The sequence below is a fragment of the Patiria miniata genome, unplaced genomic scaffold (assembly GCF_015706575.1).
Source record: "Patiria miniata isolate m_02_andy unplaced genomic scaffold, ASM1570657v1 HiC_scaffold_24, whole genome shotgun sequence".
NCBI classification, from domain to species: Eukaryota; Metazoa; Echinodermata; class Asteroidea; order Valvatida; family Asterinidae; genus Patiria; species Patiria miniata.
Window position 1 is genome coordinate 13,562,333 of NW_024037063.1, and position 24,976 is coordinate 13,587,308.

Genomic DNA, 24,976 nt, shown 5'->3' on the forward strand with positions numbered 1-24,976 from the left:
TGGATTTTGACAAACTATAGCTTGTTGGATAAACCATGTACAAAACCATCTCAAACGCCACAGGTCGATTTTGCCTGTACATGCAATAAAACATGTAAAAAAAACCATCTCAAACGCCACAGGTCGATGAGCCTGAACATGCCTAAACCATGCCTAAAACCATCTCAAACTCCACAGGTCAATTTAGCCTGTACATGCATCCATGTTCAAAACCATCTCAAAACGCCACAGGTCGATTTTGCCTATACATGCATATATAAACCATGTACAAAAACCATCTCAAACGCCACAGGCCGATCGATTTTGCATACATTAAAAACATATACCAAAAAACATCTCAAACTTGAACGCCACAGGTCGATGAGCCTGAACATGCATATAAACCATGTACAAAAACCATCTCAAACGCCACAGGTCGATTTATAAACCATGTACAAAAACCATCTCAAGGCGCCACAGGTCGATGCACTCATGCAGATTTATTCCGCGGCCAGTGCCAAACACAGGTCGACTTATTCGTTATAACTCCACAGAAATACATGAAAAAGATTCAGGAACAATAAACCACTGAAGAAGGACCGGGTCCGAACGCTTGAGAATTATTTTGGTAAGCACTACTTTGCCGGAAATTTTCTATACCTCCATATAACTTGCATGAAATATTGATAATAATTTATGCACTTAATTAATTCAGACGTAATTAATAATATAAATTAAAGCACGATAAATTTGGCAAAAAGGACACGTAAAACATTCCAAAATTGAAATCAACCTGTACATAATAAAGAAAAACACACAACAAACTTTTTTATAACGAAACACTTCCAGGCTAAATTATCAACGCTAAGCCAGTAAATGACTTGATCAAGTCTAAACCAGCCTCGCACGGCGCCCTCGTGTGGTACGAAACCCATTTTCCTTCGGATCTTTCTGCTGATGCAGCGTTCGACCTGTGGCGCTTGCCGAGAAGTACCACTGAAGAAAAAATTATGTTATATAACTAAAAAAACGCGTGTGTGTTACGTAATATGATCGCTAGAGGGCGCTGTTTCACGGGCCCGAGGCAAAATCCGACTCCCATGAAAATCACATGCTATGCCTGTCATAAAAGTTTACCTAAAGAAAACCAACAAGTTGTCATGAACAAATCTGCCAAAATGTGTGGAGGATCTGGAACATCATGCACGTGCAGATATCATTGAACTTCTGCTTTGTCCGTGGCATTAGCCCTTCCTCTATGTGGTTATGTGGCAAGCTCTACATATGTTCAAACATTTTAGCTAGCTGCACACTGCATACACGTGCACGATGTATATTGTACATACCGCGCGGAATGCATACCGCCCTCATAGTCATAGATCATACATGTCATACAGTCACTTGTACTTGCCGCGCCGACATACATATGACAGAGAATTGAACAGCCGAAATAATGAGTGGCGGGGAAGTAATATTTTCTTCCAATTTCACCGATCCTGACTCGGACCCTCAATTAAAATGGATCAACGAGCCGAGCCAAAAGCCAGTCATTGCAGACCCTGCTGGACTTCTCATATGCATGGCAAGTAACTGCAATATCCGAGCAAATTTTAACAGTGTCAACCTCAGCTCTAGCCCCATAAATGTGGCCTATTTACTGGACTGCCTCCGTAAACATAGGCCACACATCCACATGTACAAAAAACGTGTTGACTTTGCCAAATTTTGATTTTCACATTTAGGCTTACCTTTTACGTTTTTTTTTGCTTTAGAAGCATTCTCACCCTCTATATAGGCTAATCAGAAAGTGCTGCCTTTTTCAGATGTCAATTTTTCGTGAAATTTCCAGATACATTTGCACATGTTTGCGTATCAAAATTTCAACATGAAATTTCACAAAAATTAAACATCTGAAAAAGGCAGCACTTTCTGATTAGCCTATATAGAGGGTAAGAATGCTTCTAAAGCAAAAAAATCTACAAAGTAAGCCTAAATGTGAAAATCAAAATTTGGCAAAGTCGACACGTTTTTTGTACATGTGGATGTGTGGCCTATGTTTACGGAGGCAGTCCAGTAAATAGGCCACATTTATGGGGCTACCTCAGCTCAGGCTGTTCGTTCCATTCCTTGCTGTTTAACTTATTGTTCTGTCACTTAAAAGAATGTTGAAATTGAAGCCGGGTGTGGTTTGTTATGTAAGACTTAAAAAAAGTCTTTTTTTCATAGTCTAAAATACGGCCTAAATAAAAATAACTTGTCCAAAAAGTTCTGAGTTTTGTTAACGCCCTAGTCCACATGTGTCCTCTTGCAATAAGAAACCATTGAATTAAATGTGGAAAAGATTGTGGCTTCCTGGCGACACTTTTTGTAATGGCCAGTCATTGGGGGTTTTTTTACAGAAAATGTTGGACTAAGATACAGTTGGGCCTTTGTTTTGTTACACAGCATAACTTCACACTAAGAATTTGAGAACACAAGTAACAAAATGTCTTTAAAATTTGACATTATTTACTTGACTTCATGTGATTTCTGGGGTTTTTTCTGCCACAGGACGAGAAGAGAGATTTCTGGCAAAAGTGAGTTCATCTCATCTCAGAAGAAGTTTAACCTGCCAGGCCAGACACTAGCCCCCAAATGTGCTTGAAGTTGCTTGCATCTGGGAGATTTCTTACTGTGGTTCTTGATGCCAAGACTCCAAAAAGGGGACAGTGTGGTTGTCAATCAATTAGGGGCAGGGATGTAGTCAAGCCCAGTCACAAGTCCAGTCACAAGTCCAGTCTCAAGTCCAGTCACAAGTCTAGTCACAAGTCCAGTCACAAGTCCATCAGAAGTCCAGACACAAGTCCAGTCACAAGTCCAGTCACAAGTCCAGTCACAAGTCCAGTCACAAGTCCATCAGAAGTCCAGTCACAAGTCCATCAGAAGTCCAGACACAAGTCCAGTCACAAGTCAAGTCACAAGTCCAGTCACAAGTCCAGTCACAAGTCCAGTGACAAGTCCATCAGAAGTCCAGTCACAAGTCCATCAGAAGTCCAGTCACAAGTCCAGTCACAAGTCCATCAGAAGTCCAGTCACAAGTCCATCAGAAGTCCAGACACAAGTCCAGTCACAAGTCAAGTCACAAGTCCAGTCACAAGTCCAGTCACAAGTCAAGTCACAAGTCCAGTCACAAGTCCAGTCACAAGTCCAGTCACAAGTTCAGTCACAAGTCCATCAGAAGTCCAGACACAAGTCCAGTCACAAGTCAAGTCACAAGTCCAGTCACAAGTCCAGTCACAAGTCCAGTGACAAGTCCATCAGAAGTCCAGTCACAAGTCCAGTCACAAGTCCATCAGAAGTCCAGTCACAAGTCCATCAGAAGTCCAGACACAAGTCCAGACACAAGTCCAGTCACAAGTCCAGTCACAAGTCCAGTCACAAGTCCAGTCACAAGTCTAGTCACAAGTCCAGTCACAAGTCCATCAGAAGTCCAGTCACAAGTCCATCAGAAGTCCACTCGCAAGTCCAGTCACAAGTCCATCAGAAGTCCAGTCACAAGTCCATCAGAGGTCCAGACACAAGTCCAGTCACAAGTCAAGTCACAAGTCCAGTCACAAGTCAAGTCACAAGTCAAGTCACAAGTCCAGTCACAAGTCCATCAGAAGTCCAGTCACAAGTCCAGTAACAAGTCCAGTCACAAGTCCAGTCGCAAGTCCAGTCACAAGTCTAGTCACAAGTCCATCAGAAGTCCAGACACAAGTCCAGTCACAAGTCCAGTCACAAGTCCAGTCACAAGTCCAGTCACAAGTCCAGTCACAAGTCCAGTCACAAGTCCAGTCACAAGTCCAGTCACAAATCCAGTCACAAGTCTAGTCACAAGTCCATCATAAGTCCATCACAAGTCCAGTCACAAGTCCAGTCTCAAGTCCGGTCACAAGTCAAGTCACAAGTCTAGTCACAAGTCCAGTCACAAGTCCATCACAAGTCCATCACAAGTCCATCACAAGTCCAGGACTTGGACTTTGGAGTTTATCAGAGGGTATCTAAATCATTAACATCCCTCCACCAATATTAATGCAGCATGGTTCGAGGGGGAGTAATGGGAATTATTGGTCCCGAGGTGTAGGTCAGCTTGACTACCTCCCGACGCGGAGGGACCAGTAATTCCAACTACTTTCAGAAATAAACCATGCTGTATTTGTTTTACTACACCTCAAAATAATATTTAGTAGCCTTACTGCCTTTTTAGTAACCTTGTCGATAACGGCCTTTGTAGATTTTGCATCTTTATTCAGCACAAGATATTCAAGTCCCTCGTCAGTCAATGAAATAGTCTGGTGCCAACACTCTTTAATGTGTCTTTACTGCAGTAGTTAAAAGGACTTTAACAATAGACTGGTTCCGTAAAGATTACATGCCACACACTACTTGTTTACGAGGCGGCCGGGTTTCAAAGGGGATTTTTGGTGCCACCAGAAAAAAATACCTCACGGCAGTGAGCTGGATTCTCACCGGGATGACGTCACCCGGGCACGTATCATTTTCGCTTCCCAGACGTGCTGCGGTATCGAGCAATGGCATGTTCCCAGTTGATCATGAATATTTATGAGGCGTAGTAAAAAAAAAAGGTTACCATTGTATTTTCTCACCATGCAAAGCTTCAGATCACAATCTTTACTTTATTCATGACTTTTGCTGACCATTTTTTCTCCCACAGAACCTACTATGAACCTTTGCACATACAGGATGACGGTCATGTGCTATGCATTGACGTGTCGGAGGTCAGTGTGGTGATGGAGACTTCATTCACCCTGAAGGCTGTCAACCAGTTTGATCAGGTCAGCGAGAATGCCCCCCCCCCCCGACAAGCTAACTCCGCCCCTATTCACTACCACTATCACCACCACCAGCCTAGCAAATCAAAAAAGTCCAATGCTGCCTGGCTCACCCTCCAACACTCCCCTCCCGACCCCGACCTCCTCCCTGACCCCCTCCCTGACCCCCTTCCTCGACCCCCCCCCCCCCCCCCCCCCCCCCGGCCAAGTGTTTCGTTTTCTTTTGGAAATTTGGTAAGTTTAGTGTATCAGTGAAAATGGGTATGCTGAAAGTTTTTAAAAACTGATGTACGCACCCCCTCCAAACCCCGCTAGTATTATAAGTAACACATTTTAATCCTCTTTTTCTGTATTGCAGGCCGGTTTGATGGTCCGATACGACAAGGATCACTGGATCAAAACGGTATGCCAAGCCCAAGTCCCAATGCATGTATTCAAGACTGAAATACAAGTTTCCTTGTGTGACTACAGTGAAGTAGGCTGTTTTGATGCCCTTGTGTATACATTTTCTGAGAACTATTTTAATACCATTCTTTATGTAGATTTAAGTATCAACAATGATCAATGACAGGTATCTTTTTGCTGAGATCCCAAACAAAGGAAAACAAACTTAAACTGTCACTTTTGGGTGAAAACTTTGACTCTTTCTTAAATTACATAAAACAGCAAGCATTGAAAGTCAGTAAAATGGAACTGGTTTGTTGAAGATATGTAGGGTGTTAAACATCAAAATTACTCGAACTCTTTAGTAGGGTGCAAAACTACTAAATCATTGAAGTTTTACCTCACTGGCTACGCCACGCACATTTTGAAGTTACTTTCAATGATTCGTCATCGGCACCACAAACTGACACTCAGGCACAAGTGTGTGTCAATTCGTGAAAACCACGTAATCAACCATTTAAGTTTCACGAACTGACACCCAAGCATGATGCGGCAATACAGAACGGAGAAAAACAATTTGAAAGGTTTTACACAAATTTAATCCTTCTGATACTTGTGTGCTTACACCCAAAATTAATTAAAACGCGTTTTAATAGGTGAAATTAAGGTAGGTGTTGGTTTGACTTTGTGAAATCGAAAATATACATGGTGCGCTCTAAAAGCGCCTCAAATGCCGGCATCCATTCAGACATGACATGACCAATGTTATAATTCAATCTACTACGATTTGTCTATCAGGGCATAGAGTTTGTGGATGGCACATGTCGTCTGAGCTGCGTGGTGACCAACACGTACAGCGACTGGTCGACAGAGGACTGGCCCTCAGCTAGTCTTCACATCAGAGTGTTCCGAATCAAAAATGACTTTGTGGTAAGCATTATTGTAAACGTCCACTTTGCTGCTGGGCCCAATTTCCTTGAGCTGCTGAGCAGAAATTCTTGCTTAGCAAATTTATGTGCTAAGCAGCAATCAGCGGAGAACCAATCAAAAGCAATACACATAGCATAGCATAGCATTTTGGTCGGTAACCTGTTTTTGCTAAGCGAATATTTCCTACGCTTAGCAAATTGCTGCTCTCAGCCATGCCAGGAAGTTGACCCTGATTGCAAGTTACCGCATGCTCTGCGGTTGCATGTATAATTTTTGCGGCGGAAGGGGAGGTTTTAAACTTTGGGGAGGGGTAATTGCCCTATCGCCGTTTGCGAGTTAGCCACGCCCCTCAGACAACCCTATGGAATTTTTGTACGCTAAATTTTGTTTGTCTCAGATGTTGCGCGTTCCGCGTCCATTTGTATATCATTTAATTTCAAATGGACAATATTTCACAAGCTGCGTTGACGCGATTCTACCGCGATGGGTCAATTCAGTTTTATGAAGAGTGACTTTTCAGGAATGCTTTTCAGACAGAGAGCTAATGAAGATTGGAAAATGCCCAGATTGAGAAATGACTTAGTGATCACATATGACACCAATCAAAGAATCAATCGGTGCAAAGTGTCTTGCTCAAGGACAACTAGGTTTTAACTTTAAACCCAATTTCTGAGGGCTCCGTCTGTAAGCTCAGAAGTGCATAAAATCAGCTCCGACCTTTGCATCATGATGCTCAAAAACAGCCAAGAACTAGAACTGAAATCTTTCAAGAATTGTATGGACCAATCGTACTCCCCGTTAATGTGGAACTAACTTCCGATTGGTCCATTTCTGTGTCACATCAGGTTGAGGGATCCGCGGATGGCGAGGCCTGGACCATGATAAGAATCTGTCACCTGCAAGTTCCTGAGACAGCGAGCCTGAAGATGGGCCTCATGGCCTGCGCACCTTCTGGCCGCGGTGGGGAGGTCACATTCCAGAAACTGGTCATCAAGAAATGTGGCAGGTATCACCACACAAACTAGTCCAGCTTTAGTCTTGGCTTTACAAAGTTTATAAACTTAATGAAAACAAGAAAACAATTGATATATGTAGCAATAAAGCGTCAGCATTCAAAACAAAACAGTAAACAAGGCAATGTCAATCGTTTTTCAGAAAAACAAATGAGTGCAATAATTAGCCAATAAATATTTAAACCAATTATATCTAAAACAAATCTTTTTAAGCAAACCTCTTCCATGTTCTAAGTCTAATTGTGTCCGTTACTTGTATTCAATTGCATATTGTTTTCCTTTTCAATCTCTTCTCTAAATCTCCCAAATTATTGGGGTTTTGGGAGGTAAATTTGTTTTTTGCCTGAAGCACAATTTGTCTTTAGAATCCAACACATTTGTTGCTTCAGCAGTGCTTAGTTTGTGGGTTTTTTTTGGTTTTTTTGACCTTCAGTTTGAATTTGGTTGAAAACCTTAAAGGTCCACAAATTTTTTATAATATGGCTTACAAAAGTTTTTGTAAATTGTTTATAAAGACTGTGACTTCGATTTAATAGTGATTACATGCAGCTGATCAAGAATCAGTACGTGAAAACAGATTTTGATAAAAAGATTTTTACGTAAACACTTGTATTTTTTTAAAAATAAAATAATTGTGATCTAACCCATTAAAATATCCTACTGGTCAGTGATGTAATGTTCGTAGCAGACTGAGGCTGAAGTTTAAATTGACCCCAAAAATGTTCTGCCTTAAAGGGTTCATGAAGTAATTTTTTTCTTAGGAACATATTTTGTGCAACGTTCTACTCTTCTTAAATGTATGAAAAGTATTTGACATCCCTTTTTGGTTATTTTATAGAATGTGCTCTTCTTTAAACATTTAAAATGTTCCCTGCTTTTCCGGACAACTGACGGCGCTGTTGTGGTGATGTCATTTTAGGAAGACACTGTTCAGTTCAGGATTTGCTATTCAAATTTGTGAACCCAGAAATATGCTTATTTGTTAGAAAAGATTGCTTATTGACTTACACTTAAGCCCTAACCATAGCTTCTTATCAAACTGTAGTTGAAGTTGGGTTTGGCGATTCCAACTAGTTTCGAGAATCCCAACAATAAGTTGCAACTTATTGTTGGGATTCTAGAAACCATAGTTGGGACTGTCCATCTGTAGTTGGGACTGCTGCTATACTTGGGGCGTCATTCTGTTCGGAATTCATTTTAAATATGTCTTATACCTCCTGGATGCCTGCCTCCAACAACTCAAATATTCCTTTCGGAAAAATACTTTCCTCTCGATTGAAAGTGTTCACAGACATCCGAAACTTTAAACTCAATTTATATATCGGCTCATTGAACAAGTCGACACTCTATTAGTTCAGGTACTAGATATGTCAGTGTGTCTGCAGGAAATGAGTTGAACAAGTCACAGATTTTTTTTTAAAAGAGTGGTCTACACCATGAGTTCTAATCATTCCATAAATTTACAGGATAAAGAACCACAAAAATGTACCATTTTTCTTCAGAACTTCTAGCACTGGCAACACCGAGACATTAACGGAGCAACTGTCACACATAGGATGTGGTCCTCCTCAGCTGCAGCCTAACAGTCATTCTTATTTTTTTTTTATTTTCTGGATTGAGCTCCATGTTACAGAAAGTCTAGTTCGTCATCAAAATTGTCGCCAAAATCTGAAAAACAAAGCAAGATACAAACTAGTAAGAAAAGAGAAGAAACAAACTCATAATTCTGATGTGGGCTGCTGTATTGTCGCATCACTCATGATGGGCCCATCCTTTTTCTATTGTTTTCGTTAAACATTAACCAAACGGTGAGAGAATTTTGTTTCAGGGAGAAGTTTGTTTTGATGATTCACTAGTCTAGTGGGTAATGGTTCTTAACAAAATATTTTGGGTGTTTTTATATATTTTAACGATGCCAAACTTTAGTTAACCATTATGACGTGGCACAAATGGGGACTTAAAATGTGAACTGACCGTTGAAGAAATTGACGTGAAGATGGATATTGGCGTAGCCACATGCTAGAGGTATCGGGTCGCAGAGTTGAATATGATCGCCTGAGACCATGGAGCTGATAGTATGATGGCTTCGTTTTGTCGAGCATCTGTTGGTAGCCTGGAAGCTGGCCGATTGACCGATGGTTCTCCCTTTAGCGGCAGTCAGTGGTGAGGTTGCTAACAGAGGGCGCGATGTTGAGCTCTTCAGGTTATCTCCTAGACCACGGTCACGTTTAGATACCAAGTCAGATGCGGAGATGCCTCCATTGTAGAGAATTGGTGTGTCGGCTGGATGCTTCAACTTACTAGAGGATAATTTGGAGTCTAAAAACTGTGGCATGATGTGGAGATTTGATAAGTCCACAGCACCAAGGGTGCAAGATGCGTCAGAGAATCCCTCGTCAGATAAGTCAGTGTCCCTGGAGGATTCCGAGTCCGAGGACATCGGATAGGCAGAGCTGAGGCCTGACATGTCCTCGGAGGAGTTGGAACCGTCAACGTGGTTGAGGAGGGACAGGATAGAAGGGGTGGAGAGGTCCTCGCAAGGAGAGCTGAACGTGTCCTCTGGGTGCGTGCTAGCTTGATCAGCTTCTACGTCCTCGGAGAAATATTTGGAGTCCTCGTTTGCATTCTCATCATTACATTTGTCACCAAAACTGGAATCTGAGGAAAGCACACGAGCAAACTCTCTGGGTATGATCCGAGTTGGGGCGATGGAATCTGATCTGGATGAGGCCTCGCTCATTTGAAATTCAGGCGGCGAGAACTTGCCTTTTGACTCCACCTCAAAATCAGACATTTCTTGAAGATCACTCACATCAGTGCTGGAGTAGCCACAAACGTCCCATCTAGGTCCACTTTCGCCATCCATCACATCGCTTGAAGTCTGTTTGCAAGTGTAGCCAGGATAATGACTAGAAATCGGCAGCTCGAGCCGACGAAACGCACGGTAGACTGGCTCATCAGAGCGAACTTTCCTGAATCGAAGCGGCGGCAGAAACTTAATAGAGCATCGGAATCGCCTGTGAATTGAAGGTAAGCTTGAAGATTCACAGTTAGTTGTGGGTGGTCCTCTTTTAATTTGGTTTTTCCTTGATGCAGTTTGGTAGTCTTTATGGCAGACGGCCGGGAACGACTGGTATGCGAGGACGTTTGGGTTGGTGATACTGGTAAACAGGACTGGTGCTCTCTCTTCACTTTGTGTCTTTTGCTTTGTCACGCCTGTGGCGTTTTGCCCTCGGTACCTCCGAGTCGGTTGTTGAGGCAAGACTCGTTCTGGATATCGCTCCAGAGATGTCAACGAGACCAGTTTGATTGCGGCATCATGATCTGCGTGTCTGGGCTTGTCACCGGCCGGTTGTCTGATGTCCACTGTCCACGAATCTGACGTTTCTGATGAAAGGAGGTTGGAGAGGGTTTTCCGATTCGAGACGTCTTTCGTTACAATGACCGACGAAGCACTATCGTAGTTTGATGCGTCTTCTTGGCAGCTACTTACAGTCAGTGTGGATGACGAACTCGCTGCACATCCCATTCCTGATGATGCCGGGAAGATTCGAGCTTTCTTTCATGTTTAATTCTTTTTAGTATTAACTCAAAGGTTCTTTTTAGCCTCCAGTCTTGAAAAGAGGTCTGGATAAGCATCCCGAACGAGAAACTTACCATAGACCTAGCCCTAGATCAAAAACTCGGCCACGCGCGTAGGAGAACATTATCACGCCCGCGGTATGAAATCACATTGGCAAAAGATGATGCGTGTTATCCGATGGAAGCTTGACGCACTGAGATGAGACGCTTATACGCGCGCAAAACACCGCCAGCAAAGGGCGTGGCAATTTTTTTCCTGGAGGGGGTAAACCGGCCGTTGAAAAATCGAGACGGGACTGGGTATACAATATGCATGTGTTTAAAGGCCACTTTCGGCAGTTCCTTTTTTTAATACGACAAATGACTTAAACCATCTTCTCTTCTCCCCGTTTATTTTTTTTCCTTATAGGACGATTTATATAGGGTCCCTCCTTAGCTTTGAGTCAAAGGTGTTTTTTTATCATTCATCATGACCTTTTCAACCTGAAGCATACTTCTCTCAATTCTGATGACACCGTTTTTGGTATTTTGAACAGTCCCTTGGGGTAGAAATTGCGATCATTGTACGCGGTTTACGGTTGGGGTCTTGCGATTCAGCGAGCTTATATTTTCGTGTTGCGTTTTGTCGTCGCCATCGTCATTATCCTCAAATTTACCTCAAAAATTCAAAACCCTGCCCTCTATCTATGACATACCTGTTTGTTCTTAATGTCGCCAACTAGTTTGGTAAGTCAACATAAATTAAAAGTGGATTTTATATTGGGAACAGGGCCCTACACTAACGTACACGACTGCCTTTTTTTAGAGTGATCTTACAGAGTCTGCATGGGGACGTGACATATTACGGCCCTTCTGACGTGACCTCAAAAATTCAGAAATGCAGACACCAATGTTTTGTACTGAAATTTAGTTTGGCCAGCCTTTTGGGGCTTACTGAATCGTTTCGGAATTAAAATAATTAATAATACATGTATTGTCCACGCTTCCGTCCCAGTGAATGAGTGTTTCGCTGTACGAGCACGAGAGAAAATAAAAAGTTTTTTTTTCTCACCCGCCGCGTGAAAAAAAGACATTTGTGTGAACCCAGCTGATTTGAATTTACGTCCACAAGTAGTGGATTCCGCCGCTGCACTATAAAGGTCAACATAATATGCAAGAATCAAGATATACGTAAATATTGATCTTATAATTGACTTTATAATTGACGTAATTTTATTGTAATGAGAATTGCTGTGAGGGCAAGAAAACAAACTACACGGTGCACTAAGTCTAACGACAGATGCACTTTCCGTATGACAACTATCGCCTCTGGCACTAACTCAATTAACCCTAACGGTCGTAATTAACTCGATGAGCACTTTCTCATACACCATGTCATTGAGTAAATTAATTTAATTTACCAGTCGGCTGTGATAAGTGATCTACGCATTCCATTTTAAGGTTGGTCGTTTCAATCAAGGTGGACTAATTAAACTGAAATACCGAATTATTTCCATCCAAATATCAATAAAATGTTTCAACAACCCATTGATGTATAGCGTATAGCCTAAACTACCCTTCTATATCTGGGTCTCAACCTATATTTTAAAAGTTGGATATGTTTTCCGAGTCCAAATATTTTGTCAGTTTCCACTTGCCAAGCCATGTTTCAGGCGGCGCCTAAGCGCAGCGGATATAAAGATCGTAAACCTTTTATGAAAGTTGATTATTTCTGGTAATGAAACCAAGGATCCCTCAAAAGCACCCTAGGCACCAGTAGCTCGCAAGCCTGAAGAAAGCTGCAGAGAGAAGACAATGAGAAGAAATTACAGTTTTAGAGGCGCAGACCAGTAAATAGGCCCGAAATTACGCCGGCGAAATTAATACGCCGGCCAAATCACGATTCCAGTGCGTGCTCTCAAATTCTCCGGTATTTATGGGGTATTTTGACGAAAGTGAACTTGTAGAAAAGAAGCGTGGTAGCTGTGCAGAGGACTGCGAGCTCGTATTAGTGTGACATTCGGATGAAATTAGGCCCTACATTGGCTCTATTTTGCAGTGGAGCGAAGGCGTCCGTTTTCAAAATGAACAGAAAATGAAAGACGATGAAATAAGCTTTAATTTGATGTTTGTCTAGTCTCAAATACCATGGAGAGTTGTGAGTAGTTTTAATAATTGTGGGAAGTGAGCGCAAATATCACTGAGGTCTATGTCAGTCTATTTAGTCTGCAACCTTAGAATAATATTCTGGGGAAAACCCACGGAATCAGGTGAACTGACTGTGGACTGAAAACCCAATCCACATAAGTCAACAAAAACTTATTGTTACACAGCAGTGGGGCGATGTAGGCCTACATCTGTTTTTGTTTTGCAGCATCTTCTAAAATGCTACTATTGTTACCATTATTATGTCAAAATCACAATCCAAAAAATTTGGTTAATTATATTCCACATCAGTTTGGATTGTACCAGCTCAAAAGTTCAGGACCTTGATAATCCAACGGCATTTAGCCGAAATTTGGCTCGTACGCGCGGACCTTATCTACATTTAAGAGCAACGGGGTCCTTGCACATGATCCTAAAAGAAAAATCTTCATCCCATTGGAAGCATTATCATCGCATGGTTAGCAATGCGTGACGTGGGGTACACCAAGGTACAAAGTTTACCCGCCGCCATGGATACGGGACAATACAAAGACTCGCCACTCACATTACGTACACGTATACACGCGCAGTGTCGACGACTCTCTGTGCGGTACATGCCAGCCGGATGAAAGATACCAAACTGTAGGAACAATCAGCGGAATGCATATTCAGTGGGGTCATTAGTTGCCCTAACCCCTGGTCTCTACGTGATTATGCATTAAACAAACTGGAACGACACCATCGCGATCGTGTACTACCAATGTCCACCGTCCCAAGCAAGTTCGGTACGGCGTGTTTTCAGCAGGTTACTAACACCTGATCAACTTGGTAAAAGTCTGGATTTTACGGATGGTATTCCTAGAGCCAGTTTGTGTGAATGGTTTCGTGTGACTTTTCCACACAACTGAGATATACCTCTGTCTTCATGTTGTGCCCTTCACAATGAACTGAAACGTGCGGTATAAGATCGCATCTCTCACTCAGTACACTTTCAGTGTGTGTACGCCACGAAGGAAAAGTCATCGTCATCACGTACCGTGGATTCTACGAGGGCAACGGGGTCATCGGCGACAAACTACCCGGCTGAGCTGATCGAATTACAAGGTAGGTCTCGTAATAACCCGGTCAGGTCATGGTTGAGTTCAGAAGAAGGGTATGGGTTTCAAGGGTTTTGTTGAATCATGCAATCAAGTTGGTAACCCAATTACATCACACAATATGAAACGTGTGTTTCGTGGAGTATAAATCGAAATTAAAAAACGTTTACTTCTAAAACAATGTTAGTTCATTACAAAATAAAACAGTCATTACCAGGAAATAACTTCAAGAAAATGCACTTCGATGTCCCTTACCTTAGAATTTTTTGCGTGCGATACATAAGCCGTATCCACTGTTTAATACAAAAATGCCCAAATTTTTGCCAATTAAAGTAATATTAGTATCTTGGATCTGCCGATTTTAATACATTTTTCCCAATTTTTGTCTATTTGCATGAATTTGTACCCGAAATCACACACAAGACACCATGGTGATATCAAGCTTAAAGTTAAAGAGCCGTGGACAATCTAATCCTGTAAATCTTACCGAAAAATTGGACTTCGTATATACATGTATATGATGATCGTATGATGTATCTTAATGTACAAGATGCATGATACTTTCTTGGGAATTCATTTTTAGTGTGATCAGTGATGGTATCTAGAAACATTTCAAGAAAGGAATCAAAGGGGGGATATTTTACATCATTATTGATGAATGACAGATTCGTCTATAATATGAAGATTGGCTTTCACTCAAGTGCTGTTGAGATTTCAGGTTGAAGTAAAGTAAATGATAGGGAATTATTGCTTTGCAATTTAGGCAAGACACACGAATTTACGTCTATTTTAAAGAAACTTTTGCACCAAGGAAAGTTCGCCTCGTACAAAACTATAGTTGTTCCCTGGCCCTCCCAAACACACACCCACATGCAACCCTCGTGTCGTTACGATCAATATCGATGTATCGACGGAAAGTTTATTACGCGCCATTTACCCGAGTGAATGATGAGTCCTTGAGTGTGTTGTCATGGAGACATTGTCTGCCCTCAAACCGCAGCAATATGTAGTTTCGATGGCGGAGAATAGTGGAGTATTGGTACTATTTGTTTTCTGTGTTTCTCTTCTGGTGACTTTAACATGGAACTTTAGAAATAGATGTTTCAATTCGTTAATAATTCGGGAGGTTGTTCTGAGATTATACTTGTTTGACGTAAATGTGGCTTTTCAACTTGATGTATATGACTGGTTGCATCTGGCATGTATATCGTGGACTTCTTGTTTATCTGGTAATGAACTTCAGGTTCTTAGAGGATGGAAAACCTAACGAAACTGTGCCGATTTTGTGGCAGGGAGTGAAACACAATAAATGTGTTACCCTGGACGAGATTCGAACCTTGGTCCACATATATGAAATACTAGTAAAGCATATGCGTTTAGCTCTATGCATGGTTTGACTCCAAACTACATCAAATTAGAAGGCAATAGCATTTCTAACCGTAGCCCACGACAACCCCTTCTGAAAAGTGGAGAAAGCATGGAGGAATAAAAACATGGAGTTTCCATGGAGAAACTAACCACACTGAAAAAATGCCTGGGTTAATTTTACCAAAAAAAGGGTTGAAAACTGGAACTACCCAAACTGGGGTTGTTCTATAACCAATTGTTTGGGTTATAATTTATGTTAAATTCAACCAAAAAGTGTTGTCATACAAGACCAAATTAAATTTGGTCTTGAAATACTTCAACTTTTGATTGAATTTAGCAGAAATTCTAACCCAAACAATTGGTTACAGAACAACCCAAGTTTGGGTAGTTCCAGTTTTGTAAAATTAACCCAGGCAATTTTTCAGTGCACGAACATGATTTCACCGTTACCCTTATAATGTTACCATAGATGCACGAAGCAACAGTAAACATATTTGGTTTGTTCTAATACGTAATACATGTACTTTGAGATACCAAGAAAAAGAGTCAGATGGCGAATGTTTATTCTGATTGATACGAGCGGTTATTATCTCAATGACTGCAATTGACTACGTTGTTTCACGAAGCCGTGCCTTTTTGTGTAGAGTGCCTACTTAGTCGTTGCTAACCAGTGGTTGGATGCGGTGATATGTTTACGTGTGTATACCAAAATTATGCAACAGAAGGTTCGACATGCTGTGCATAATATTACGAATGATTGCTGATAAGAAATAATGCTGCAAGAGATTTCGCAGTTTTTCAATACGTGTTATCCTCGCTAGATGAATACGGGAAAAGCATGATCATGACATCCATTGGCATCACGCATTTCGCAGTACATTTTGTGAACTCTTTCCGTGACATTTCCGAATACATCTTTGGACAGTAAATCTACCAAATCATAAAGTAAACCTAAACCAGTCACTATAAAAAGCCTTTCTGTAGCAGTTGCGTTATATCTATCACTGGGAAATGGACATTGGGCCCCGGTTATAGATCTGTCCCGCCATATGCCACGCCCGCTCAAAATTTGCAGAAGAACAAGTCTATCTCTTGATATAAACCCATGGGTGCCCCTCTCTTTTAAGATTCTACTACAGTCAGCGCAACCAAACTTCTTCATTTTGCTTTTAGGGTAGGCCTATATATCTTCCGTTTTGGGAATTGGTTGTTTTAGTGTTGTGGCGGAAATGCTGATTAATCAGTGATACAAATGTAGAAGTCGTCATTTTTCTTCTTAAGTACGAGTGATGTTTTTCCCAGAAGTTATGATGTCGACATTTACCAAGTAATTTTTCTCCATTTTTTGACTTCATAATTTGGAGATGAGTTAGATTTATACAACGTAAAGATCTCCAAGTTATGTAAATTTGTGACTGGTGTTAATCTTGTTGCGGCATGTCAACAACACAAACCTTTGGCCTAAATTACCTGGTGTCATTATTGTGACCTGTGACATTTTAATAGAAGGTATGGAGATTAGGGTATTTAAGATCCTGGCACTTTACAACTGATAGCATCCCTCCAACTTGGATGTGTGTTTGCACGTGTTTGCCGTAGACCATTATGTCTATTTGATCGGCTTGGAAGCCTTGAGCCAACCAGTAGCCAAAATATCGATTGTGTTCGCAACAAAAGGGTTGTCTCTAAGATGACTTCAGTTGTTGCTGTGTTGGTATTTGTATGGCATTACTTAGCCTGGGTCCTGTGCTTCTTTAATAGGTTTTGTGTGATTTTAAGTCGGTTCCCGTCTCCAGTGCTGATATTTATAGAGTTTATACCAATATTTATATTCGGCTCATCCACAATTTCCAAAATTTCACCAAGTCATCGTAAGACAACGTGGTTGTCATTTTGTGCGAAGTTAATGCATGACAGCGAAAGTTTGACGGCAGTGAAATCAGATCTGGAGCATTAACATTTCATTAACCTTAGGAATCAATTGCCGTGAAGAAAACCACGCCAGCGAGTAAGTGGCCATAAAATAATACTGGTCTTGAGTCGTCTGCACCGATGTACCAAAAAATAAGAATGTCGGTTCTCATTCCATTGAAATATTTTTCCTCCGACGTGACTTAAGTAAAGGATATAACTTGGACGAACTCAAACTTCTAAACCAACAGTTAAAAAAAGAACTTATTTGAACCGAGAAATCTTAGCTCGAGTTATTTTTCAGCGATCCGTGCGATCGGTAAAATGAGACGAATTCTGAGGAACGTAATAAAAACACTGGACCGCTGAAAATTCAAGAGAAATTTGAGATGGTGAGATTGTAATTGGTCGGAGATCAGAACAATCAAGACACTGTGCTGTTTATGATGCTGCTTGTTTTATTCTTCAGACTATAGCTACAACGAAAATAGAAAGAAGGAGCCGGTACAACACTGAAATTCTTGCTTCCAACACGCAGCTTTCCCGTCCTGTTTGTGTTTATGCACACGCACATTCGTGTCTCTCAGTGGCTGGGACCAATTTTGATATTCACTTTCTTCGACTCAAGGAAAATTAAATAACCACAAAACTTGTCCTGCGTTCACCCCTCTTTTCGAAGTGTATGCGGTCGCTGACTTGCACGATGACGTCTAGCAAAAAGCATGGCATGTTTTATGTTTATACTATAGCCATGAGCTCTGTACCATTTTAATCCGTTTGCCCTTTTGTCGACAACAATTGTTGTGAGACCGCGTGCACGTAATTTGCTTGTGCCAAGACGATAGAATCCGGAGATGACGATTGTGTTTATTATGAAATTCATGAAAACGTCAGGCATAAGGCAAAAGTGCAAAATGTGATTACGGACATCTATACAATACCTAAACTGACATAAATATTATAGAACAAATTTGTTTTTCTTATGATAAATTCTAACTTACCATTTACCCATATTTATATTTTCTCAGATCTTGAAAATGGCCGAAACAGAGACTGCAGCTACACCGGACACAACTCAGGAGATTGCGGATCCAACTAAGAACAAAGTAGAGGAGACGAACAATAACTCAGAAGAGATGCCCCAAGCAGCTGAGAAACCCGCGGAAGATGAGCCTGCAGCATCTGAGGAGGAGAAGCCTAAGGAGGAGAAATCGGGTGAGGAGGACTCTCCTCCTAGCCAAGAAGCAGAGGCGTCAGAACCCGCATCCGAGCAAAACATACCACAGACTGATGGTGGTGGAGAGGAGGCAACACCAGGAGAGACAGATGCCAAGGAGGCTGATGATTCACCGGATGCTGCTTCTGAGGAAGCAGCAGCTAAGCAGGAGGAACCAAAACAAGATGAGGAGTCGGCCCGGGAGGATGCAGCAAAGGATGAGGCAAAAGAAGAAGAGGCGGTAAAGGGGGAGGATGCAGAGACCAAACAAGAGGACATAGGTGTTGAAGAAATGCCAAAAGAGGAAAAGGAATTGGGGGAATCTGAGCCAGAGAAGGTGATGGAGGAAGGAGGCACTGGAAAGAGTAGCGAGCTTGTTGAAGCTGACGCAGCACCTGGTGGGGAAAACAGAGTAGATGACGAGGCACCAGCAGAAGATGCTAAGGCACCAGCGGAAGATGCTGAGGCACCTGTGGAAGATGCTAAGGTACCTGAAGTAGTCGCCGAGGCACCTGAAATAGATGCCGAGGCAGATCAGAAGCCAGATGAGAGCACCTCTGAGAAAGTGCCGGAGGCCGAGGCTGCTGACATGCATGAGCAGCCAACAGACAATGCAAATTCAAATAACGATGACAAACAAGAAGACAGGGCGACCCCTATTGGTGAGTCCAATGAAGAGAACAAGCAGCAAACCAGTGGTGAGACAGAGGAGGCAACTCCAGTCCTCCAGCAGGATGCGATGCCAGAGGAAGGGGAGCAGACCATATCAGAAGCCCCGCCCACCAATGAGAAACCTTCCTCACCTGCACCCCAAGAGCAGGAACCCAACCAAGAAACACCTGAAGAGGCACAGGTTTCTGCAACAACAGAACCTGATAAAGAGGAGCTCACTGACTACGAGTTGAAGTACAGAGCTTCCCAGAAGGATATAGAGGACTTGAGATCTATGAATGTAGAGATTCAGCAGAGGTTGACTAAATCAGAGGAGGAGGCAAAAGATAGGAAGCGGAGAGGGAGCGAGAAGGACGGCATGAAGGTCCAAGCAGACTACATGGCACGCGAGCTGTCTCAGCAACAGGACACCGAGAAGTTCCTCCGAGAGAAGCTGGCTGAGGTCTTGGAGGAGAAGGAGGAGAGTGAACGCAAGTGCAAGGACCTGCAGCTGAGGCTCAAGCGATTTGCCAAGGACGACCAGGCCAAAGATGAAAGGATGACCAAGATGGAATCCGAGCTCCGCGAGATCTCGCGAGAAGTGCAGGTGATGGAGGATCACTTAGACCAGGAAACGCTGAGAAAGATCAAGGCTGGAAAGGGCGGCCAATCCACCAATGGAGAGGCCACAACTACTCGGACGCAAGCCAAGCAAACGACACCAGTCCCAAAGTCAAAAACCTGCACCATTCTTTGAACGAATTAAACACTAAAGTCTTTCACAATGATTGGCGATATGACTTTTTTTAAATCTTACTAATAATTACAGCAAGGTGTTACATTAAACTGCCCTTGTTCTCAGTGAATGAGTTGTACGCGATGTTTTCTTTGGAAGCGAAAGAACTTCAGGCAGGACACGCTAGTAGTCACTTTGACCGAAAAAGGGGTTAAAGCTACTTTCATTGTGATTGAACTCGGAGCAGCAGTGATGTTGACACCAGTCACAGTGTGCTTTAGTGAGGAAATAACTCAAAATGTGAGAACATTACGTTTTATCATAAGGACTGGAAAGAGTTGTCTTTCTTCTTGTCAGGATAACGTCTTGTGTCAAAAGTTACGTACAGCGTTACGTGTTAGCGTTTAATACGTAGTTCCGTTTTTGATTTTGCGTACGTAATGGGTTGAAATTTTGTTCAACTTTTTTGGTTGCTTTTGTTTGGATGTGTTCCGTTTGCTTTTAAGTATGGTGATCGATTTCGGTCATTCCTTCAAAGTTCAATTCGACATGTTTGTTTTCATTTAAGATAAATACGGTACGTACGTACGTGTAAGTGTTTATATTTCTGAAACCATATTCCATTGTCTCAAATAATTTTGACCATGACTTGAGGGAATCGATTATTTGGCATCCGTTAATGGTGTACATCATGTATCTGCATGCTTGTAAGGTATTGTCTGTGAAGTACCGGTTTAAAAAGATGAGTTGTTTTTTTCTTCTGAGGAATTTAAGATCAATGTTAGTGTTTTGAATACTTTGTGTTTAGTTTTATCCCAATGCCGGTCTCATACACTTCGCAAGGGAACAGACTTGCGGAAGCGGGGCCGCGGAACCAATCCACAATAATGCAGACGATTTGTACACGTCTCGAGTTGTCACCGAGTTGTATTATTTTGCGGACACAGGATTCAGACCATAACTTATTAGATTGAAAAAAATGTAAAATACTTTAACTTTGAAATACAGGGTATACAATGTATCAGTTATATAGACCAAGTGGGCTTTCTTGGGAATTGTTGGTTGCATGGAGTGTAAACTCGCGGGGTATTCACATGCTGTTTTTCCATATCGTTATTGGTAAATCGTACTGCATCATTCGGGTATTAAATGCTTATCTGCTCGAGGTATTTGTGACAAAATCAAACGAAAGGAGTCGTAAGTAAACATTTTCACATGTAAGTTTCTCCGTGCAGTGAAACTGTATAGGCCTACGCGGCGCACAATTTGCCCTTCTTTGTACTAATATTGACTCAGTTTAACACTTGAAACCCTCTAAATTCCAAAGAGTGAAATTAGGGACTAGACGTTTTAGAGTGAAAATCACTCTCATTTTCGATTGAAATAGTCTGCAAAAAAAAAACACTTCCGAGTCAAAGCTCGAGTGAAAACTCGATCTTTACGATTGAAGAAATTTCGCTCTAAAAAGTCTAGTCCCTAGTTTCCAACTGTGGGAGTGAATCTTCACTCGAATGGAGTGAATTTTTACTCTTTGGAATTTAGAGAGTGTGCCCTTATTATGTGGTGGAAAAAAGTTGATTGTTCTGATTCATTTTCATTGTGTAAGATTTTACTAAAGGGAATTTTACTCAATGATAGCTCTGGAGACTTAAGGCTCATTTTTTGTTAGGTTGGGTCACATTTGTGATGTTTGACAACCATGGTTACAAAGGTTAAATATCAAAGTATACACATCATGATAAAGGTGATTAAACAAGGGGCTAGTGATTATTTACATGACATTGTAGATTACATGCTGTTGTGTTGGTTTGTCGATCTGTTAACATGATAACTCGAAAAGTTATTGACGGATTTTCATGAATATTTTTTTAGGGGTTGTCCTTGGTACGGTATAAGTACAACTCGTGGAAGTGATCTGGGTCTGGATGCAGGATTTTTTTTAAAGAATTCTTCACCATGTTGTATGTGCGAATACATGTATGCTACATGTATGTGTACGTGTAGAACGTGTGGGTAACGCAGCCCATGGATTTGCGAGTATGGCGGGGAATTGTACAACCTTGGCGGAGGTTTTCGTTCTCTGAGTGCTTTCTAGTTCATAACAGTGTTTTGTATACACTGCTGGCATGAACGGTTGATGCGAGTCAACATCAATTTCGTGGGTACTGAATAAGCTCATAAAACGTTTGATTCTGTGTTTCATATTTGGTAAACTCATGCGTGTGGACGATTTTTAATAACGTTTTATGTCAAGGACGGTGAGATTTTGTGAGAGCTTAATAATTAATCATGGAATTTTGCGTCGGGGTGATGTAAATCAAATTAGGTTTTGCCCTTCACCGACTCAGTGTGTTACCTCCCGAGTGAAAGTTGGAAGAAAATCACTTGGGTTCGAGTCCCACCCGAGTGATTTTTTCCAACTTTCACTCGGGAGGTAACAACACACTGCAGTGTTTATACGTCGGTGAAGGGCAACACCTAATTTGAGAACTTAATAGTATTGGGAATTGCATACATAGGTGCCTACTTCAGGTGTTATGTCGTGTGCTGATTGTTTTACTTTTGGGTGTGCTCTTGAAAATAAGTTTTGATGACTTGGTTTACTTTCTAATGACGTATAAACATCGATAAATGTTATGCCAATTTGTTTTAAAATGTAAAGTGCATGTGTGTTTACGCAGCACATAATGAAGAAAAATCAGGAGACACAATTTTTGTGAATGAGTATATTACAAGACTAATCTATGCATGTATGTAAATGGTGACATTATGTGAATACAATTCCTTACCTAGATTTCATTAAAATAATTTGTTGTTAAATACTTTGTACATGTACATGTACATGCTTGTTGTAAATAATCTTCAGATTCCGATTTATGTTTTCAAACAACATAGGTATAACTAGGATAGAATACAACTTTTTGTTTTTAATTCGGTCACGATGCATGTAAAAGATCAATTTAATTTACAGATTTCAAATTGTAAATGTATTGCTGAGTTTCGCTCGTCCCAATTGCCCTGTAGCTCTCCTGGGTCACTGACCTAATTCCTTTGAGCTCTTATTGGATCATAGAGCAAGGGCCCATGTTGTGACCTGGGGTCAGCACTTCCGATGCCCATGACCCGCACGAAATGTACATGTGACATTGATACACTGATACTGATATATCAGTAGACGCCTGCTTCTCCTTCACACGTTTTTGTGAAAGGGGATTAGTGCGGTCACCAGATCCATTGGAACAGGCGATGGGCATTATGCGCATGGGATGAGCGAATCATCAGTTTTGTGTAATACCCGTATAAAAAAATATCGATTTCGCGTAATTTATATTAAAAGTTCTCATTGTCTTACTTTTTTATGGAAACAATAAAGGTGACTTAAATTATAAAATGTTTGCTGTTTCTTTTCTTTTTTTCTTTCAAGTTACGTACATAAACATGTAATTATAGCCTGCTTTTGATTCATCCTACGCTCACTGGCATGGGCGGAAATTTTATTTAGAAAATAGGTCTACATGTAATGGAAAGCATAAGAAATTTTAGGTTAAGAAGAAAAAAATATTCTCGCTGTGAACGTGGAAGCTGAACGTCATTTGACTCTGGCGTTGTTCGTGAGAAGGGGGGGGGGGGGGGGGGGGGTTAATTCACTTATGCCAGTCCTCAGATGTACATGTACATGTAGTTGCACTGACCCATGATTGACCCAATCGACATAAACGGTAATCGGTTACATTAGAAGAAAAAGAAAATTCCCTGTATACATAGAATATATTGTAGTACAGGATAATCAATACATAATGTCTTTCTAAAAAATTATCAATTAAAAAAAAAAAAAATTAAAAAAGAACACCTCCGACGGGACTCGAACCCGCAACCCCCGGCTTAGGAGGCCGATGTCTTATCCATTAGACTACGGAGGCTCCCGTTCCATAAGGGGGAATTCATACATTAAGTACTACATATTAAAAAACATGTCAAAGGAACCAGTGAATGTCGATATAGTTACATCACTTCCCTGCTAAATCGATCAAAGCTCATTGAAGATAGTCTCCAGAAGAGTAATATTATTATATTTTTGTTGAATTTCGCAGAATTCTACCGTGCGACAACGAAATGTGACACAATCGGACACAATCACGAGCACGTTACGTACTAGCCCGACTGCGTCTGGCCGTACAGTACTATCGCAAGCTCTGTAGTACGGCCAGACGCCCGATGCTTCCACAGAGACTGAATTTTGTTGGCCGCCGATGTAGCGATTTTGCTACATCTTTCGATCGCGATTATCTTTTCATCCAGGACACAAATTTCCAAAGTTAAGGTTCGTAGTCGTAGAGCAACTCATACCTTTTCGAAAAAACGTTGTTTGGTCTCAATATTTTCATCCATCTGGCCACAAGACGAATTTCAGTCATCAGATTCCACAAATATCGTCCCCCATGCGATCCCCCATGCGATTTCAAAATGGCGGCCGCGCTGTAATGTATGCAATATGCAGGCGCGCCCGCTCAGACTCATGAATATGCATAACAGTCTGTGACGTATGACCTCGTGTTTTTGGACGTGCGTGCGGCGGGGCCGTACGTCCAAAAACACGAGGTCATACGTCACAGACTGTTTATGCATATTCATGAGTTTGTGCGGGCGCGCCTGCATATTGCATACATTACAGGACGGCCGCCATTTTTAAATCGCATGGGAGATCGCATGGGGGACAATATTTGTGGAATCTGATGACTGAAATTCGTCTTGTGGCCAGATGGATGAAAATATTGAGACCAAACAACGTTTTTTCGAAAAGGTATGAGTTGCTCTACGACTACGAACCTTAACTCTGGAAATTTGTGTCCTGGATGAAAAGATAATCGCGATCGAAAGATGTAGCAAAATCGCTACATCGGCGGCCAACAAAATTCAGTCTCTGTGGAAGCATCGGGCGTCTGGCCGTACTACAGAGCTTGCGATAGTACTGTACGGCCAGACGCAGTCGGGCTAGTTACGTACACGACGCGACGATGTTCGAGAGCGCCCTCTAACGTTTATGGCTCCAATAAACGTTAGAGGGCGCTGTCGAACATGTGCCCACATTACGCGAATTCGAAGAGCGAAAATTGAACTCAGATGGGGCTCGGATTCTTTTGCACCTTATTCTCAGAGAAAAGTGAGACCAT

The 24,976-nt window shown here is 41.6% G+C and overlaps 3 protein-coding genes and 1 non-coding gene across 5 annotated transcripts; 2 read left to right on the top strand and 2 right to left on the bottom strand.

Annotated features, from left to right (window-relative positions):
- The first annotated feature begins 1,045 nt into the window (after positions 1-1,045).
- Positions 1,046-7,800, top strand: LOC119732420 (regulation of enolase protein 1-like). 2 transcript variants are annotated; one of them, XM_038205926.1, is made up of 7 exons: positions 1,046-1,561; positions 2,530-2,555; positions 2,808-2,809; positions 4,676-4,796; positions 5,152-5,196; positions 5,976-6,107; positions 6,953-7,800. In XM_038205926.1, exons 1-7 carry the CDS (start codon positions 1,498-1,500, stop codon positions 7,130-7,132), a joined length of 570 nt encoding a protein of 189 aa, XP_038061854.1. In that variant the 5' UTR covers positions 1,046-1,497; the 3' UTR covers positions 7,133-7,800. The 2 variants fall into 2 exon arrangements, with proteins under 2 accessions (XP_038061854.1, XP_038061853.1); XM_038205925.1 differs by lacking the exon at positions 2,808-2,809 and having other exon boundaries at positions 1,047-1,561.
- A 926-nt stretch (positions 7,801-8,726) lies between these two features.
- LOC119732419 lies at positions 8,727-10,782 on the bottom strand. Its single transcript, XM_038205924.1, has 2 exons — positions 9,095-10,782; positions 8,727-8,788 (listed from the first exon to the last, which is right to left on the bottom strand). The coding sequence occupies exons 1-2, from the start codon at positions 10,647-10,649 to the stop codon at positions 8,748-8,750; spliced, it is 1,596 nt and encodes a 531-aa protein (XP_038061852.1). The 5' UTR covers positions 10,650-10,782; the 3' UTR covers positions 8,727-8,747.
- Positions 10,783-13,407: 2,625 nt separating this feature from the next.
- LOC119731904 (fibrous sheath CABYR-binding protein-like) lies at positions 13,408-20,988 on the top strand. The gene is made up of 2 exons (XM_038205191.1): positions 13,408-13,930; positions 18,231-20,988. Exon 2 carries the CDS (start codon positions 18,240-18,242, stop codon positions 19,824-19,826), a length of 1,587 nt encoding a protein of 528 aa, XP_038061119.1. The 5' UTR covers positions 13,408-13,930; positions 18,231-18,239; the 3' UTR covers positions 19,827-20,988.
- Positions 20,989-23,652: 2,664 nt separating this feature from the next.
- On the bottom strand, positions 23,653-23,725 carry Trnar-ccu. Its single transcript has one exon. It is a non-coding gene; the product is annotated as a tRNA-Arg (tRNA).
- Positions 23,726-24,976: the final 1,251 nt, after the last annotated feature.